The sequence below is a fragment of the Sapajus apella genome, unplaced genomic scaffold, assembly GCF_009761245.1.
Source record: "Sapajus apella isolate SASKATOON/1434 unplaced genomic scaffold, GSC_monkey_1.0 scaffold19, whole genome shotgun sequence".
Taxonomy (NCBI): domain Eukaryota; kingdom Metazoa; phylum Chordata; class Mammalia; order Primates; family Cebidae; genus Sapajus; species Sapajus apella.
Window position 1 is genome coordinate 12,493,423 of NW_022436959.1, and position 18,196 is coordinate 12,511,618.

At 34.5% G+C, this 18,196-nt stretch overlaps 1 protein-coding gene across 5 annotated transcripts in view; it reads right to left on the reverse strand.

Annotated features, from left to right (window-relative positions):
* MPP6 (membrane palmitoylated protein 6) overlaps positions 1-18,196 on the reverse strand; it is a 126,291-nt gene continuing 108,095 nt past the window's right edge. For 4 of the 5 annotated variants that reach the window (XM_032286976.1, XM_032286973.1, XM_032286977.1 and 1 more), the window contains exons 11-13: positions 14,013-14,215; positions 12,798-12,926; positions 1-6,127 (exon numbers count right to left, since the gene is read on the reverse strand). In XM_032286976.1, the coding sequence (XP_032142867.1) occupies positions 5,951-6,127; positions 12,798-12,926; positions 14,013-14,215 (509 nt within the window). In that variant the 3' untranslated portion in view covers positions 1-5,950. The remainder of the gene's footprint in view (positions 6,128-12,797; positions 12,927-14,012; positions 14,216-18,196) is intronic. The other variant, XM_032286978.1, reaches the window with a different exon arrangement.

The window sequence follows — 18,196 nt, forward strand, 5'->3', positions numbered from 1 at the left end:
TACAGAGACATAAGAAATATTTATACTGTATTTCAAATACAGATGTAGCTAAGCTTATGCCTGAAATCTGATTCTACCTGAAATGATGGAGGCACTTCTCATTTGGACCATGTTTACCAGGACAAGCTTCATGTCTTTAAAGCAATGTTACTTACACTACTGTCCACCTCTGCTATTCAAGGGTAAGATGAAAACCACACATAACTGGTAATGACTTCTGGTTTAACGTTGGTAATTTACAGCTGATGAGTTCCTACATACATCAGATGAGTATACTTTTTTCCTGTTTAAGGCTTCCTCCAAGCTCCCAAGACACTTGGATAGGAGGAGAGCCAAATTTCATATATGGCCTGTCATATTTATACATGTTCCTACTCCTGGCTTGCTGTTGGCTGAAGTACAATAAAGACATCTAATTTTAAGACCCTTTTGGCTTCTGTTCTGTGTTAGCGATATCACCTATTTCATGGGATTCAAAAACAGTTGTTTTACAAGCAGTAAATCACTCAATCTTCTGATTTTATAAGGGGCATTTACCTTAATTATAGATGTGTTCATTCCATTTATACTGGAGATCAGAAAACAGTAAGAGCCAGGAGGGGAAAAAAGAAGAGAACTATCCCTTCTCACCAACTTTTGTATGTGACGATAAGTCAAATTTATCACACCACTCCCTATTAGCTAATGACTGAGAAGCAATTAGAAAGTAATAACTAAAGTGTATTAAAATCTGGATTTTAAGGTTCACTAACTAGACCTTACTGTGAATGTTTCTTTCTACAAAGAAATAGAGGCTTTTTAAAATTAATGGTATGGGTCAAAAAAATGCCTGCAGTGATTTCAGGATAATAAAGTAGGACAGTTTTCCAGGGCAAAGCTCACAGTCTTCTGGTGTAACCGAGTACCGGATTGCTTGCTTACATTTTGTTTGATTTGTGAGTGATCTGGTTGGCAGCACAGATCTGCTAAGGGTTTGGCTTTAATATGGGATCATAAGCTAAAAGGGACTTTCTGATTAGGACTAAGAGAGCAGAATAGACCCTCTTCTGGCTGAAACTGTATCTTTGGGGTTATTTTAAAACTGCAAGAATTCCTGAGTGGTATTCACCATTCACTACATTACTTCAGAAAAAGGTACACTTTAAAATAAAAGAGAACAGATAAAGTAATTCAATAAAGAATTTTCAGTTCAGCATTTGTCACATCACAGTTACAAATTTAAGGCGAAGACAAATATTAACTTAGCCTCACTTAACAAGTAGAATAGTAATGATAAAGGGAAATATAAATTTCATCAAAGATCACACAGACGTCAGAATTAGGATCTTGGCCAGTACCCTGTCTTTAATTTTATCACTAGAGAATACTTTTTTTTTTTTTTTTTTTTAAAGTACTGCAGTGTATTCCCAAAGTGGTGTGAACCATGCTTCTTACTTTAGAAATCTCATTCTTTCACCGTTTAATATATTAAGGACTCATGATACACATTTGAATCTGTATATTTTTCAAAAAACATTCCAAGAACACAGAATGTAGCATGAATTATGAAAAATATTTTTAAAATACTATAAATTGCAAAAGGCTAGAACAAAAATGCAATTTAAAAATAACCTTACCTTAAAAAATTACAGAACTGTCATCTTCCTCAGGTATATACCTGCATAAAAACTGACAGATGCTGAATTATTATTCAAATGTATTCTTAAATTTTGTGAGTATTCATTTGTATTATATACTATAATTCCATTATTTAAAAGAATGAATTTCTCCCAGAGCTCTAGATACATTACAGATGTTATTACAGGAATTCTCACAGCAAACCTCTTGAAATAAGACAAAGGCAGGTACCATAATCTCAGCCCAAATCATATTACAGATTAATTCCAAAGTTTTAAAATTTCCCAAGAGGTTTCTATCCAAAACCCTCCCCTTTTTCCTTAAGAAAAGTAAATTAAGATAATGACTACTTTCTGAGCTTAACTTCTCATATATTTTTCAGAAAGGTTATCAGCTTCAAGGTGGAACCAAAACCTTTTAAAATAAACTAAAAAAATTTTCAGAATGTTTAAGAAATGGGAGTAATTTAAAATTTTAGAATACTAGTTAAAATTATATGAATGAATACATTCAGTTTTATATTCATGTATTTTGGGAGAACTTTACATATTATACACAGAGCTGTGTATATATATATATATATATACACACATACATACATAATATATGGCAACTCAAACATTTTAAAAATGAACTATGTACATAAAACTTCAGGATTGCCTTTTTCATGTTTAGCTAAGGTTCACTGATAAAATTATTGGCTGTCTAGCATGTGATTTCTGGATAATGGAGTGCTATTTCAGAAGTTATAAAAGTAAAATGTAAGTAGATTATTATTTTGAGCAATTTGCAAAATTTTTATCTTTAGTTTGCCAATTCAAAATAATTTTACCTAATTCTATGGCTATCCACCGTGAAAATCAACTCCAATCACTGGGATCATGACACTTCTTATACATAAAAATATGTACCATTTAATAATTTTTAAAGCAAGGATCATTTTTTATTGTCATTGGGATATTATGGTCAAAGCAGTTAGTAACTGGACATAATCTATAATGTCACACGGTTGTATTTTATTGCTAACTTGGGATATTATCTAAATTTGCCTTAATAATCTATTTGTTGCTTTAAAGGAAACTTCTTAAAGACTACTATAAATTTATTAGAGTCTAGAATCTAGGGATTAGGCTACTACTGCTGCAGGCATACTGAGTTTCTAATACAATTTCTATTTCAGAAAGCTATGTTCAGCAATTGTATAAAGTTAGCCAAAATAAACAACGTCCTGATGTATTTGATATGTGATATCCAAATATTACACAGAAATGGAGACTGTATAATAAAGGCATGGCTGTAATGAAAGTGAAAATTCTACTTTGTAGGGCCATCACATTTATTTCTGTTATAGTTAAGTGACTTATCTAGGAACATCACCTCTATGGATATTTGTACATTTGAAAATGAAAATATATATGTATAGTCTTAGGCTGTGTACAGTCATGCCCTGAGTGCTGAAATGTGGACACTCATCTGTCCACAAGGAACCCTCAGGCACATTAATGTGTTGGCACATCATGTTTCCCAAAAGCACATGAATGTGTGTATTTCAACCCTTACCAATTGCTCAACATCACTTTAAACCATTTTCTCTTTTATAACGCTAATTACCTCAGATCTTCCCAAAAGAGAAGTTCACATTTCCTTGATCACAGCTATACTCTCATTACCTGGGAAGAACCCGGGACCTCTGGAGCTTCTTGCCCCAGCAGAGCACTGCTTGTTCCTGCAGATTCATATGGGACTTGGGTTTCAAGTTCAATGATTCTTCATTGACATACAATAAACTTATCCAAATATATTATTGTTAGCATTGGCATCTAGACTGAAATGAACTAAAGTGCATCATTTCATTTTATATTAGGAGAAATCTAATGAGCATTAATTAAGTAGTTAATCATGAATACCATTTATAATAGAAATAATTCCTTTAAGTATATTTTCTAAGTGATACATTTTATATCACATAAGGCTAACAATATACATGATGTAAAAGTCATCTATTGTACCAAGATAATTGAAATATTTTGCAGATAACCTTTTTGTGCTGCTATAATTATCCCAAAGCTGTTTAAAGAGGCTCCATGCTGCAGCATGAAAGTATATTAGACAATACAGCATGATTCCTGAGACTGCAGAACTGAAATTTCTCTTAAAATTTCCAGTGTGTGTTGAAACACTAAGTCATAGGGCCTCACCTTGATACTGTGCTTTGATTCGTGTTGCTTTGAGAAGCCAAGATGTAAACACATGTAGTTTAAAAGTTTCCATAGTTATTAAAATAGTACAATCCATTTTGTTACCAATTTCCTGTCCAGGGACAAGAAATGTGAATTTGTGTTCTGGCCATGAAATCTACAGTTAAAAAAAAAGAAAAACCTATAGCTTTCCAACTTTAACAATATGACAACTTGGGTGTTTTATTTTATCATGAAAAATATTTTAAACAATGTGTGAATACTGCTTTTTGTCATGTATTTTCTTTTCCCTCAAAGTCCTCCCAGCTGGCATTCCATATGACAACTCTGATGAGGGAAAAAACAAATTCAGCAGTCACGTGTCTGATGCCTAACACCAGACAAAGATAAACATCAATATTTAAGTACCTAAGCCTTTAAAGTGTGAATAGTGTTTAATGGAAAGCTAGCAACAATATAGAATATGGTTACTGTAATTTAATAATGAACTGCATCTCTGAGTATGTTTTACAAAGAATTTCTATTATCCAAGAATCGTAAAGGAGGATATTAACTGAGGTGTATGTGGGAATTTATGCAAGTCAATGCATCTAAAGGAGAACTTCTTTCCACAATCATTAAACAAGAAGTATGTTTCTTGTCCAGGCGCAATGGCTCATGCCTGTAATCCCAGCACTTTGGGAGACCAAGGTGGGTGGATCACTTGAGGTCAGGAGTTTGAGACCAGCCTGACCAACATGGTGAAACCCTGTCTCTACTAAAAATACAAAATTAGCCAGGAATGGTGGTGTGCACCTGTAATCCCAGCAACTTGGGAGGCTGAGGCACGAGAATCTCGTGAACCCAGGAGGTGGAGGCTGCAGAGAGCCAAGATCACACCACTGCACTCCAGCCTGGGCAACGGAGAGACTCCATCTCAAAAAACAAAAAACTACATTTCTTAACAGATATGTAAAAAATATACAAAACATTATTTAATATATATAATACATAATATACATATTATATAATGTATATATTTTGTGTGTATGTATACAAAATAGCTGACAATTATTTCCAAATTTTTTAAGTTGTTCAATGGATTTGGTTCTCAACACAACAGACAGAACAGGCACCCTAAGGATCACATCACATTTCTAAAAGCACATTGATGATTCACAAAAACCTCCAACTGCAAACTTAGAGGCATCTTTAAACATAACAAAAATTTGCAGACTCATGACACATTTGCAGACCATGTTCTAATAAAAACACTGTTTAAAGTAGTAGGTTCCTTTTGTCAGTTAAAATTTTACATGTGAAAATAAACTTTCTTCAAGTGTCATTTTGCTGTAAGGTTTTACAGGATAAGGCACTCTCTCAGTCTGCATGACCTTGCTTCCAAGCCCCAGAGCTTACTGTGTACATGTTAAATTAGTTAGCATCAGCATATCACTCACTGCAACAAATAAAAAGAATAACTTCATAAGAGAGTGCAAGGTATTGCTCTTCAATTTTTCAGTAAAGATAGAAATGAAGAGACAAAACTATCTGTTTAAATTAGAATGGATAGCCATACATCTCTGAAATAATGAAAATATGTAAACTGATCAGACTTTTGATATCAGATTTAGATGGTAGTAGACTAGCTATAACACTGACATTAAAATTCTGCTTTTGTAAGAAATTTATAAGGAAGGTCAGTAACTATTTTCTTCTGATAAGACTAACCCTTCACTATTTGAATACTGAACTAAATGACAGCTTTACAAAACTATTTCAAGTAATATTCATTATCACAGTGAAAATGTGAGACCAATGTTAGAGTGAATGATTTGAAAATTCCTTTGATGAAAAAGGCAAGGGTACTAAATCAAAACATATACAAAATGCTTCAACGCATTTCTTTATGTGATATGAATAGAAAGATTATCCATACAAAGTTAGAAAAATTAAGATAAATTATATATTAGTACACCTTCCCAATCACATTTTATATAAAAATTCAGAACAGTGTACTGTTATTTCAATCTACACCATAAAAATGCCTGGACTTGGCAGATATCTTCTATCTGTGATGTATTTTCTCAGTAGAAGGTTTATTTGTTGCAGTCACTTTTTAAAAGTTTAATTTCATTGTTAACCTTACTGAATCATCAGTAAACCCAGCTGATTGGGACCCACTGTGGTTCCATTCTCAGTTTCTCTATGGCAGTCTGTAGTTTTTCAAAGGCTTTGTCTAAATTGTCATTTATGATGATCAAATCAAAATAGTGATTGTACGCTCTCTGAATCCGTGCACTTTCATCCACTGTTTTCTTCAAGTCGGAGTCCTGTTGAAGAGTTTTTAAGGAAATGTTTGTATTACAATGCATATTTACTTGCTCAAAGTCCAACTAGAAGTGAATATAATAGGTTAGATATATTTCTTGTAATTCTGGTATTAATCCTCCAAATCTAATCCATAAAGAGTGTTAATGATGACACTGCCATCTGTTCACGCCTTAGTCTTTCCAACAACACTCATCTTTACATTTATGAGTATTTTGCATCATCTGTTTCACTGATATTAGGATAAGGTTTCTAATGGAAAGACTATGAATCTACGGTAACATAATTACTGCAGGTGACTGGTTTCCAGCTCAACTGTATCATCCTTTTCAAAAGATTTTTTTGCTTATGGTCTAGGTACAGAACATCATGGAACTCAATTTGCAGTGGTTGTTAAGCTCAAAGCCAAATTTGCTACCTCTCTTTAAGATAAGGTCAGAGAATCTTAGAAGTGTTTTTTGAAGATTAATCTTACATGCTACCCATCCTCCACCAAAACACACACTCACATACTTTTATTTACGTTTTTGTCCAGACACTGTTTATATTTCATAAAGTAGTTTTAGTCATTTTGAAATGATGTGGGGAGTACATAAGCAATGGGTTCTAAATAAACAAGTAAAGCTTTTCATAAGATGGTGTTTTGAATTTTACTGTACTTCTACATATTCTACAGATGTTTACTGAGTTCCTATTAAGATATCTACTATGTTTCAGAATCAGTGGGTATGACAATGAATGAGACAGAGGATTTCTATCCTTTAGTGAAGGAAATAAAGAGGAAATAAACATAAAAAATTGCAAGTTGTGATAATTACCATGAAGGAAACAAAACAGGCACAAAGAATTTTAAGACATCTACTTTAGATAAAGTGATTGGAAAGAGACTGAGTAGTAAATGACAGTTAAGCTGAGAACTAAATGAAAATAAGGAGATCACAGCATCCAGGTAGAGCGAATAGCAGGGAAAAATCCAGAGGAAGGAAACAACCTTGGCATGTTTACGGTACTGAAAGAAGACCAGACTGGGTGAAGGGCTGGGGAACAAGGTAGGTCATGAAGGACCCCTACGAGATGGAAAAACTCCGAGTGACAATGTGACATGACATGAGTGGAAGCAGGGAGACTGCTGGCAGGAATCCAGGTCAGAGAGAAGGTGATGATGGTAACAGAGGAGATGAAAATGACACCAGAATGGAAATTTATTTCAGCGATACAATCATCAGGATTAGCTTTTTACATCATCCAGGACTTGAAAAAGGAGGAAAAGGAATGAGTCAAAAACTGCTCTTAGGTTTCTAAGTTAGGTAAATGGGTGGCTGTGTAAGATGCAGAGTTGAGGGGTGGGGAGAGCATAATTTCTGTGGGAAACAAAGTGTGCTACTTTGTAATATGGTTAGCTTAAGATATCTGTGAGACATTCAAGTGGAGATGTACAGCAGGTGACTGTTATAAAATCAGAGCTCTGAGGTCTGTGCTCACTGCATATAAATCATTAGCAGAACAATGGTATAAATGTAAATGATGTTGATGGAAGCACCCAAGAATGTCATTTGTGTAGAAAGTGTAGAGAGAGAACTGGATTCACTGCTAGACCTGAAGAACCCTAATACTTACATTTCAGCTAATACTGAGATTTCTAAATGAGTTTGAAACAACTAAAATATATTTGATTATAGATGTATAAACAAGCCACAGTGCAAGTTGAAAACAATCCTTGCCAATTATAGCCATTAGCAATTTGGTTTGTTAAAAAACAAAGCCTGTTAACAATAATGGAGTATACTCTACAGATTGAACAGGAATAAAGATTCTCTCTCTGGCTACAGAGTGGTCTCCAGGATATAGCGGTATGGAAAAATGCAGACACATTTTGTATATAAGCTACTATTTGTGTATAAAACAGGGGGAAGGCGGATACACAGGCACACTTGCTTATATTAGAAACTAATATGGTAAAGTGGCTACTAACAATGGCAGCCTATGTGGGTGGAAGGAAACAAAGTGTAGAGAGCACAGAAAGGCTTGATTTGTTTTAAGATTTATGTTGGAGCGATACAAATGTTGTATAGAGTTATACAACAAAATTTAAATTCAAATTTAAAAAAGCAATTCTTTAAAATCAGAAGCAAAATAAAACAAATAAACCTGTGTTTCAAGTTGGTGGTTTAACCATACAACAAGGAATTATTTCAGTGACTTTAAAAGAATATCTAGTGGGGCATAAGTGAGAGCTGAACGATGAGAACACATGGACACATGGCAGGAAATAACACACACTGGGGCCTGTCAGGGTGGGAGCATGGGGGAGGGAGATCATCAGGAAGAATAGCTAATAGGTGCTGGGCTTAATACCTAGGTGATGGGTTGATCTGTACCGCAAACCAACATGGCACACATTTACCTATGTAACAAACCTGTACATCCTGCACATGAACCCCAGAACTTAAAAGTTGACGGAAAAAAAATAATCTAGTGAGACATATCCTAAGAACAATTAATAAAAGCCTGAAACTTAAAACTTTTCAATAATCATACTGTTAATACAGATATTACTCAGAAATTATATGTGTACGTGTACTTAGTTTATATTTACATACATGTAAGATAAGAGATGATGTTAATATCGTCAGGAATCAGGGTTTTCAGGGTAAGAGGGAAAAAAAGGCAAACATAAAACCAAAAAAGTAAGAATAATGTAAAATTTCATTTGAAACTATCAAACTGAACTAATGATGTATGTTTTCTAAAAAAAGAAAAAATTATTTCCTACCTCTGGCTACTGAAAAGGTCTAAAAACAATGTCCAACTGAGTTTAATGTACACCCTTACTGACTGAATTATCTTTAAATACTATCTCCCACTAAAAGAAACAAGGACTTCTAATGGCTGCTTCCAGGTCTGGGCCAGAAAATGTAGAATAATCTGGAACATCTTGTCATACAAGAAAGCAAGGAATCATCAAACACTACTAGAATTGCGTTAAAAAGACTCAGAAGCCAAGCTGAATAGACTCCCAGTAGCTGAAGACACAGCAATTTAAACATTAAAAAAAGTAACTGAGCTAAATTCACAGAGTGCAGGTACTTTAAGTGACTTTAAAACATTGTGATCTGCCTGTATGTACTTAGTTGGATATACTCTAAAGAGAGAAAGAACTAGGTGGGGGGTTTGGGGGTGTTCACAGTAATCACACTGGTGGTGGTTGTGTTGATATACTTATTCCCATAATGTTGTGTTTGTACTGTGGAATAAAGCAAATGAGCAATTACTTGATAGTCTAATTCCAACATTTCCAGTGTTTTTGAGAGCTGGGATATTCAGGATAAGAGAAAGGAATTAGACATATAAAATAAAAATCCTGTAATCTTGAATTTGATTGGAAAATATCAGAATGAATTCATGACATATTTTCCTTCAAACATACAAAGAGAAAAGCATATATGCTACTGTCTACATAAAAAGGTCTAGCAAGAAGCAATGATCAACTCTGTGACAATGGGCACTGTTAGTATCATGGTCTTAAAACACCATTTACCCTAAAAGAAACCAAAGTGTCTTGGAAAAATGGCTGATTCTCGGCCTAGAATAGAAAATGTACAAGATGAGCCTGGAACATTTGTTCTACCAGATAGCAAGGAAGCTATCCAAGACTATCAGAGTCATGAAAAAAAAAGGTCTCAAGGGCCAACTAGAATAAGCTCCTATTGGTCAAAGATGGGACAATCTGAGCATCAATAAAAATAGTCATTGCACAGAGTAAAGCACATCAAATAAGTCTGAACTTATGCGCTCATGAAACTAAAAACAAAGCCAACCGCAGCTGGTCACCTGACACCTATAGAGGCTCTTGGGGGAATAAACTCATTATTCTGAAAGCTGACCTACAAAGGGACAGTATCAAACATGTATCCTGCCTTTCCTGTATGAACCTCAGAATAATCAACTACTTGATGACAAAAAGTTCTTTTCAAGAATTCTAGTTTATAAATGTAGAAGGAATGACAAATTCAGAATACTACCACTTTGCTATCTCTAAAAATATAATCTATCCAAGGCAAAGATCACTAAAGTTTGCTAAAACCAGTAAGTAAAGAGTTACTGAGGAACTTTATATATCAGGCTAACAACTTCTGACCCCCCACTGATTAAACTTATAACAAAAAAAGACAGCCTGACATATGTCTCATGATGTAATAAAACAAGTACCACTTACGAATTTTTCTTTCAAAAAACAACCAAAACCAATAAAAAACCTGAATAGCCTGAATCTGTGTCTGACCAACCCAACAGAGCAACCTATCAGTTTACAGGAAATAGAAGGGATAGAGGAAAATGGTACAAAGGGGACAGAATGGGTAAAATCCAGACTATGGAACATGCTGTAGGATAAATGATCTAATTTTGTTTTAACAACTAAATTGCAATATGAAAACAGAGGGTAGGGAGGGTGGATTAAGAGGTACTAAAGGGATGTCTGCTTCTAGCCAAGGTGAAATAACAGGCACCAGACTAACTCTCCCACCTAACAATTTATGGACAAAATGTATGAAACAACAGTTTTTAAGACACTATATATCAAAATATTAAAAACAGAGATCCAAGAAAGACAGAAAACAAATGAAGTGAGTCTTAGGATTACCCCAGTTTACTGGCTTGAAAGAGTTTCTGGGCATTAGATTGGGGAAAATGAGCCCAGAGGAGCCTATAGGACTGAGCTGAGGACAGAGCTGAGTCCATGGAGACCCAGGTGGCAAGAGTTTGCAGGACAGAATGCTGGAGGCAAAGAGAAGCACAGACAGACTTTGGAGATTTGCAGAAGGTCTCCTTCCAGCATTCAGCTGAGTACCAACCTGCACACAGGTACAACGACCTGAAGCTGAAAAAGAACCCCCAGAAAGGATTAGAGGTACTCATACCCAGCCAGGAATGGTACCTATTCCCCCTTAGCCAGAATAGAAAACCTCATGACTGACAGGTCCTGTGGTAAGAGTACCAAATGGGACTTGCCTTATTTGTGGGGAATAACTGGCCCTAAAATGAGAACTGCTTGGGTCCTACCTAATTTTAAAAGTGAGACCTGAAAAAAGCAAACTGTTTCCAAGTAACTGCATCCTAGAACAAAGCTCACAACGTATGGCATCCAAAAAGAGTTAGCAGGATTGCAAAGAAGCAGGAAGATACACCCATAATAAAGAGAAAAACAATTCAATCAAAAGCAACCCAGAACTGACTCAAATGTTAGAATCTGCAAAGACATTGAACACTTATTATAAGGATGCTACATACATTCAGAAAGTAGAGACTATATCAACTTGAAAAAGAACACTAATACTACCTGATTTCATGGCATATGATCAAGAACAGTTAGAGGAAAGGTGAGAGTGGTGGGGATAAGGGTGCAGGGAGCAGGTTACAAAGAAGCACAAGCTAATGTGTGGAGATGATGGAGATGTTCAAATTTTGGTTGTAATGGTGTTCATGAGTACAAATATATGGCAAAACTGATCAAGCTGGACACGTTAGGTAGGTACAGCTTATTGTGTGTCAATTATACCCGAATTAGGCTGGAAAAAAGATTTAGATGACATCAAACAAATTCAATATGTTGATCTTGTTTGAATCCTGATTTGAACAAATCAACTTAAAAAAAAAAAAACCTTGGGGGAATTCAAATATAGACTGCATGTAGATAACAGTAAGATATTTAATGGTATATTAATGGTATTACATTTTAAAAGTCTATCTTTTAGATATAAATACTGAAGTATTTATGGATGACATTATATCAAAAATTTGCTTCAAAATAATTCAAGGTGAGGAGGAAGTGGGGAGGGGTCTAATTAAAACAAGAAATTGCCATGATTATTGAAGCCAGGTGATGGGCATATGGGGCTCATTTTTTCCTTTTCGTACATATTTTTAAATTTCCATAAATGAAAAAGGAAAAAAAAAAAGGAGAAAACATGTAATAGAAACTAAATATCAGAATACCTGACTCTACCAATGATAAACCATATAATAAACATGACTGCTAATGGTCTTGGAGCCCAGTTACCCACTAGCAAAATAAAGGGGTTCAATTAATATGTATATTTTAATATTGGTCCATTTTACTTTACAAAGGAGAACTACACTTTTGATTTAAATAAAGTGAACAATAATTTTCAAGTAAAAGAATAGTTTTCCAGAATCTAACTACATCTAACGAATTTTTATTCTGTAGCACCTTATACAGTAGGTTTATTTCATAAGCATAATTAGATAAGAGATGTCCAGGCATGGTGGCTCAAGCCTGTAATCCCAGATCTTTGAGAGGCCAAGGTGGGCAGTTTACCTGAGGTCAGGATGAGACCAGCTTGGTCAACATTCTGAAACCCCATCTCTACTAAAAATACACAAATTTTTATTGTATTGGTGCACACCTGCAATCTCAGCTACCTAGGGGACTGAGGCAGGAGAACTGCTTGAACCTGGGAGATGGAGGTTGCAATAAGCCAAGATTGCACCACTTCGTTCCAGCCCAGGTGACAAAGGGAGACTCTACCTCAAAAAACAAAACACAAAAAAAAAAAAAAAAAAAAAAAAAAAAAAAAAAAAAAAAAGCTAAAAGTTAAACATGCTCAAAACAAAAGGAAAAATTTTAGAGGGAAAATTGCATGGCTAGCTCACCGTCAGAAGCTTGGTAGTGATTCCTGCATCCACCACAGCTTTGTGCATGGCACGTAACGTCTCTAACTCTGGAGCAGCAATGAAGACGACATAGGGCATGAACTCTGATGTCCTCAATACTTTCAGTGCCTGTGTAAAAGAATAATTATAAGCCAATTTAGATAATAATAGAGAACCAGAATTCTGCTACCTTTAGTATAAATCAAAGACTATTTGCACTTGTCCTGTGGATTAAAGGACATAATTTAATACCTATCCCCGTTCTGTCCTTCTCATTCCATATAGTACTTTCTTAAAATAATGATCCATTTATTTTGTTCTGAACTCAGTCTGTTCCTCTTGAACAAAGCAAAGTACAAAACAATGATCCAAAAATCAAGAGTGATGTAAACTCTTTTTATGTTAAACTGTAGAATTCTGTTAATATTGAAAAAGTAGAAATAACTTCAATGTTGATTAATTGGACAGTGGTTAAATAAATGAATATATATTCATACTATAAAGTACTACATAGCAATTACAAAGAAAAAAAGCTCCATAATAACTACCATAAAAATATCTTCAAGAAATAGTACTATATAATAAAACCCCTGAAGAATCTATATATTTTTTTTTCCATTTATGTAAAAAGAGACAACAACAAAAACAGAAAACCCATTACCTTATGTATATTTGTATTTAAGGCATAGTAAAATTACTAGAAAGATACATAAGAAACTATTAACAATTCTTATCTCTGAGTACGGAAGTGACGTTGGGCTGAGTGCAGCGGAGTGGGAAGGGGTAGATGAGAGAGAAACACAGAGTGAGAATAAAATGAATAATGTAGAGGTAATGCGTGTGTGTCAGGTAGGAGGGGGAGTGATTTTTTTATTCTTTATATTGCAGACTTGAGTTTTAAACTTAACATTTCTTAACACAAGCATTTATGCATTACCTGAACAGGTAAATAAATACATACTAAACTTCCACCGTAGATCTAATCACACAGTTTCTATTGCCAACCAAGCCTCTGTTGGCTAATTGTTCAGAGATTTATTTAACTAGCTATGTACACATAATAACATTCTCTATCACCCAAAGGTAATAGAAAGAAAGAGCCACCTTTCCACCCTGACAAAACAAACAACCCCAACTCACCATCCCCTGACACACATGAAAAAACTCCACAGAAAACGAAATATAAAAAACAGCTTTGGAATCAAAGCAGCTTACCTGTGGGTTGACATCCAGAATGCAAGTCCGTCCAGTTTGGACAACCTCAAGAATAGAATCAATTTTGGTTCCATAGAGATTTCCTTCATATTCCCCATGTTCCAAATACTTTCCAGCTTTAATATCTGCTTCCATCTCAGATCGTGACACAAACTTATACGCCTGGCCATCTTTTTCATCTTCCCTTGGTTTCCGTGAAGTAACTAAATAATGTTGAGATTTTTGTACAAAGAAATTGTAGGGCATAAAAAATAAACTAAAGTACACAGGGTAGCTTAACATTTTTCTACCTGGTGCAGCAAACTACAGCCTATGGCCAAATCTGATCTGTTTCTTAATTTTGTAAATAAAGTTTTATTGAACCACAGTCATACTCATGTTTACGTATCATAGATGGTTTCTTTCCCATTAAAACGGTGGTAGTAATTGTGACAGACTGTATGGACTGAAAAGCCTAAAATTTTATTATGTGGCCCTTTAATAGAAAAAGTTTCTTGATATCTTAGAGGAATATTTTAAGAGGTAGTCCCCAACATAAAATTTGTATCCAAAAATATGATTCTTAAAATCACTTTGAAACTCAAAATATATTTACCTAGCAGCAGACCCTTCAATGAAGTTCCTAATTATGCTAAGTGTTAATAAGTGTGAGGTATGTTGCAAGTATCTTTTCAATTGACCAGCACTCTACTTCTTAGGAATCTATTACATCCTTTCTTTCCACTTTAACACTTCCTAAGTGCCCCAAGAGGTGAGCAAAGTTCACCTATTCTTAGTTGTAATACCAATTTTTTAAAGTGCAGTTTTACCCACAAATTATCTATCCTGTACCTTACACCTCAAAACCAACCCTTTCTTTTAGCTTCCTGTTTGTCAATATTCCCAATTATTAATTGTTTTATTTTACAATTCAGGGGTAGAGCTAGCCACCTCATTATTATCATGGTCTATTAACTTTCTCTACTCTGACCCGAAATATTATTTCTGGGAGAATGAGAGACTGAATAGCTCAAGTCAAAACTTAGAAGTAGGGGATCCTTTAGTCTGATATTTCAGAGCTTTGAATACTTGCAGAGACACAACTCTTTGCAAGTTGGTCTGTGCTAGGAACGGTTACCATTTTTTAAACTGTTGCAAAGGTGTACTCTCTGACAACTTTGTTAACATTAGCTTTGAAGAAGAAAAGTAATTTTTGAGTGTGTTATTTCAAGCTTAGTCTTACCCTGGGCTTGGATAGATCAGATATAAGACGTATCCTACTTCTGTTAGCTAAGTAGTTGCAGAATAACTGATGGAATTATTAAGTACGCCAAATTAAACTAAGAAAGTAATCCAAATAAAAGATGACAGTGTTCTGACTACTTTCAATAAGCATAAGACAGAGAAAACTTTTTTAAGAACAAAATAAACTTCAAACTCATGCTCAAAAATAAGAGTCAAATGAGATCATTAGGTATAATAGGACTTCCCTTCTCCCCTTGTTTTCTGGCTCAACCTTGAGAGCAGTCATCTTAGACTACTGTGAAGAGTGTTTATAAAGTATCTTTGAGAATCTTCAAGATGCTATGATAGTCATCATACTCATATTCTAAAGTGTATGATGTTTAAGGTTGCTGGAATTATTCACCAAAGGTGTACAGTAAAACTTCTAAGGCAACTTTTGACTCCCCAAATAAATGCATAACAGGACTTGGCTCAACATTGTGCACATTAATTATAAAAAGTAGTGGGCTTTTTTTTTTTTGAGGGGGGGAAGTCCTATTGTGAAACCACACAGGGGGGTGTGCTGCTTGAAATAAATATGTATATGTACATGTGTTACCCCTACCTCCATGCTGAGGGAATTTTAATTCTTAGAGAAATGTTAGTTTTCACCTGAATTTTAACTACAATCCTATTATCTACCAACACTCCAAAAAACAATCTATGTTGCCGCATATTCCAACTGCTTTATATTTCAGAACAGAGAAATGAGAACATGAAGGTTTGACTACAATTGATTCCTTAAACTTTTATACTGAGCAACTACATGATGTGATTTTTTAGAAGTAATTTTTTTCGTGATAGGCAAAATTCTTAATCTAGCTGCTCTTCAAATAATAAAGAAACAATCAACAAAGTAATATTTCATTTGTTAACTAAGCTAAAGATCCCAATGTTAAAGAGAAAACAGGATTTATAACATAGCCTATCTACCTAAAATATCAATGTTTTTCTATTTTATTTTAGGATCATTTTGTAATATATAAAGAAAGTTAAATTGCCTTAATTTAATAACAGAGAAAATTTTAGAAATTTGAAAATAAGCAATATACTCCCAAACAGCCAATGGATCAAATAAGCAATCACAAGTGAAAGAAAATACTCTGAGAGTAGATGGTGCTGTTCAAGAGCACAGTTACAGACAGAGCTGACCAGGCTCTTCCAGAGTGCCAATTGTCCAGTAGCATGTTCATTACCTTGAAGACGTATGATGGTTGAACTAAACCCATTCTAAGAACAGGTTCTGTGGAGGGCTTTAACCCCTCGACAATTGTCTTAAAAGCTAGTGCTGGGGAAAAGATCAGTGCTGTGGTGAGCTCTAAAGAGCTGAATCATATGGCTAATTCAAACGTATTAAGAGCTAACATGGATGCGCTGAAGAATAGGACAAAACGAGTAAAAGGAAGCAGCACAGTGAAGGGCACTGCATTGCTTGGTTTCGCCAACTAACCAATGAATTGCTATTTCTTCTTTGGTTTTTACTTTGGGTCACAAAGATAGGTTCCAGTTCTGCCACAGTAACTGTTTTCATGTAAGATTTAGGGTCACTGTGGAGGGAAGAAGGGTTGGAACAGAATAGTTTTGGTAAGAAGCCAGTTTATTATTTTAGATCTGGCTAATTGGTGTGTTGCATAGCTGTATATTCAGGATTACAGTTTTAAAGTTTCTGTAGCCATCTACAGAGAAATGTACCACTGAACCTATTTACAAAAAAAAAAAAAAAAAAAAAAAAAAAATCCCACGCAAATCAAAAGTGCTTTGAGACAAATGACAACAAAAACGCAGCATACCAATAACTTTTGGACGCAACTAAAACATTACTTAGAGGGAAATTTACAGCTGTGAATGCCTATGTTAAAAAAGAAGACCTCAAATCAATAACTTAATTTTCTACCTAAAAAAAACACACACACACACAGAAAGAGAGTAAAATAAATCCAAAGTATAAATAGAAAGAAGGAAATTATAAAGATTATAGCAAAAATTAGAAAGCAGAAAAAACACAAAATCAGCAAAGGCAAAATTTGGTTGTCTGAACAGATCAACAAAACTGACAAATCTTTACAAAGACTAAGAATAAAAGAAGACTGAAATTTCTAAAATCAGAAATGAAAAAAAAATATTACTATGAATCCTGCAGAAATCCTGAAACTGATTAAAAAATAAAAATCCAAGTTGACCTATAACAAGTAAAGAGACTGAATTAATAATCAAAACTTCCTACAAAGAAAAGCTCAGGGTCAAATGGCTTCATGGGTGAATTTCATCAAACATTGAAAAAATTATAACTAATCCTTCACATACTCTTCCAAAACAATGAAAAAGGAAAGAATGTTACACAACTAATTCTATAAGTCCCATATTATATCAAAGCTAGACAATGACATCACAAGAAATGAAAACTATAGACCAACATCCCTTATAAATATAGATGCAAAAATCCTTACAAACTACAAGCAACTGAATCTGGAAGTATATAAAAAAGATGGTACATCATGACCAAATGGAATTTACCACATGATACAATGTTGGTTCAATACATGAAAATCAATGAATCATTATCAATAGAAAACAATAAAAAACAAAAATCGTATGACCCATCAACAAAGAAAAAGCATTTGGCAAGATCTAGCACCCTTTCTTGATAAAAAGCCCACAAAGTAGGAACAGAAGGGAACTTCTCCAATCTGATGAAAGAAAAACCCACAGCTAAAATGGAAAGATTGAATGCTTTCTCCTTTCTCCCTAAAATGATGAACAAGACAAAAATGTCCACTTTTGCCACTTCTATTACACTATTACACATTATACTGCAGGTTCTAGTTGAGGCAATTAGACAATGCAAAGACATAAACAGCACCCAGACTGGAACAAGTAAAACTATATTGGCAGATGACATGATTTTGTATACAGAAAATCCT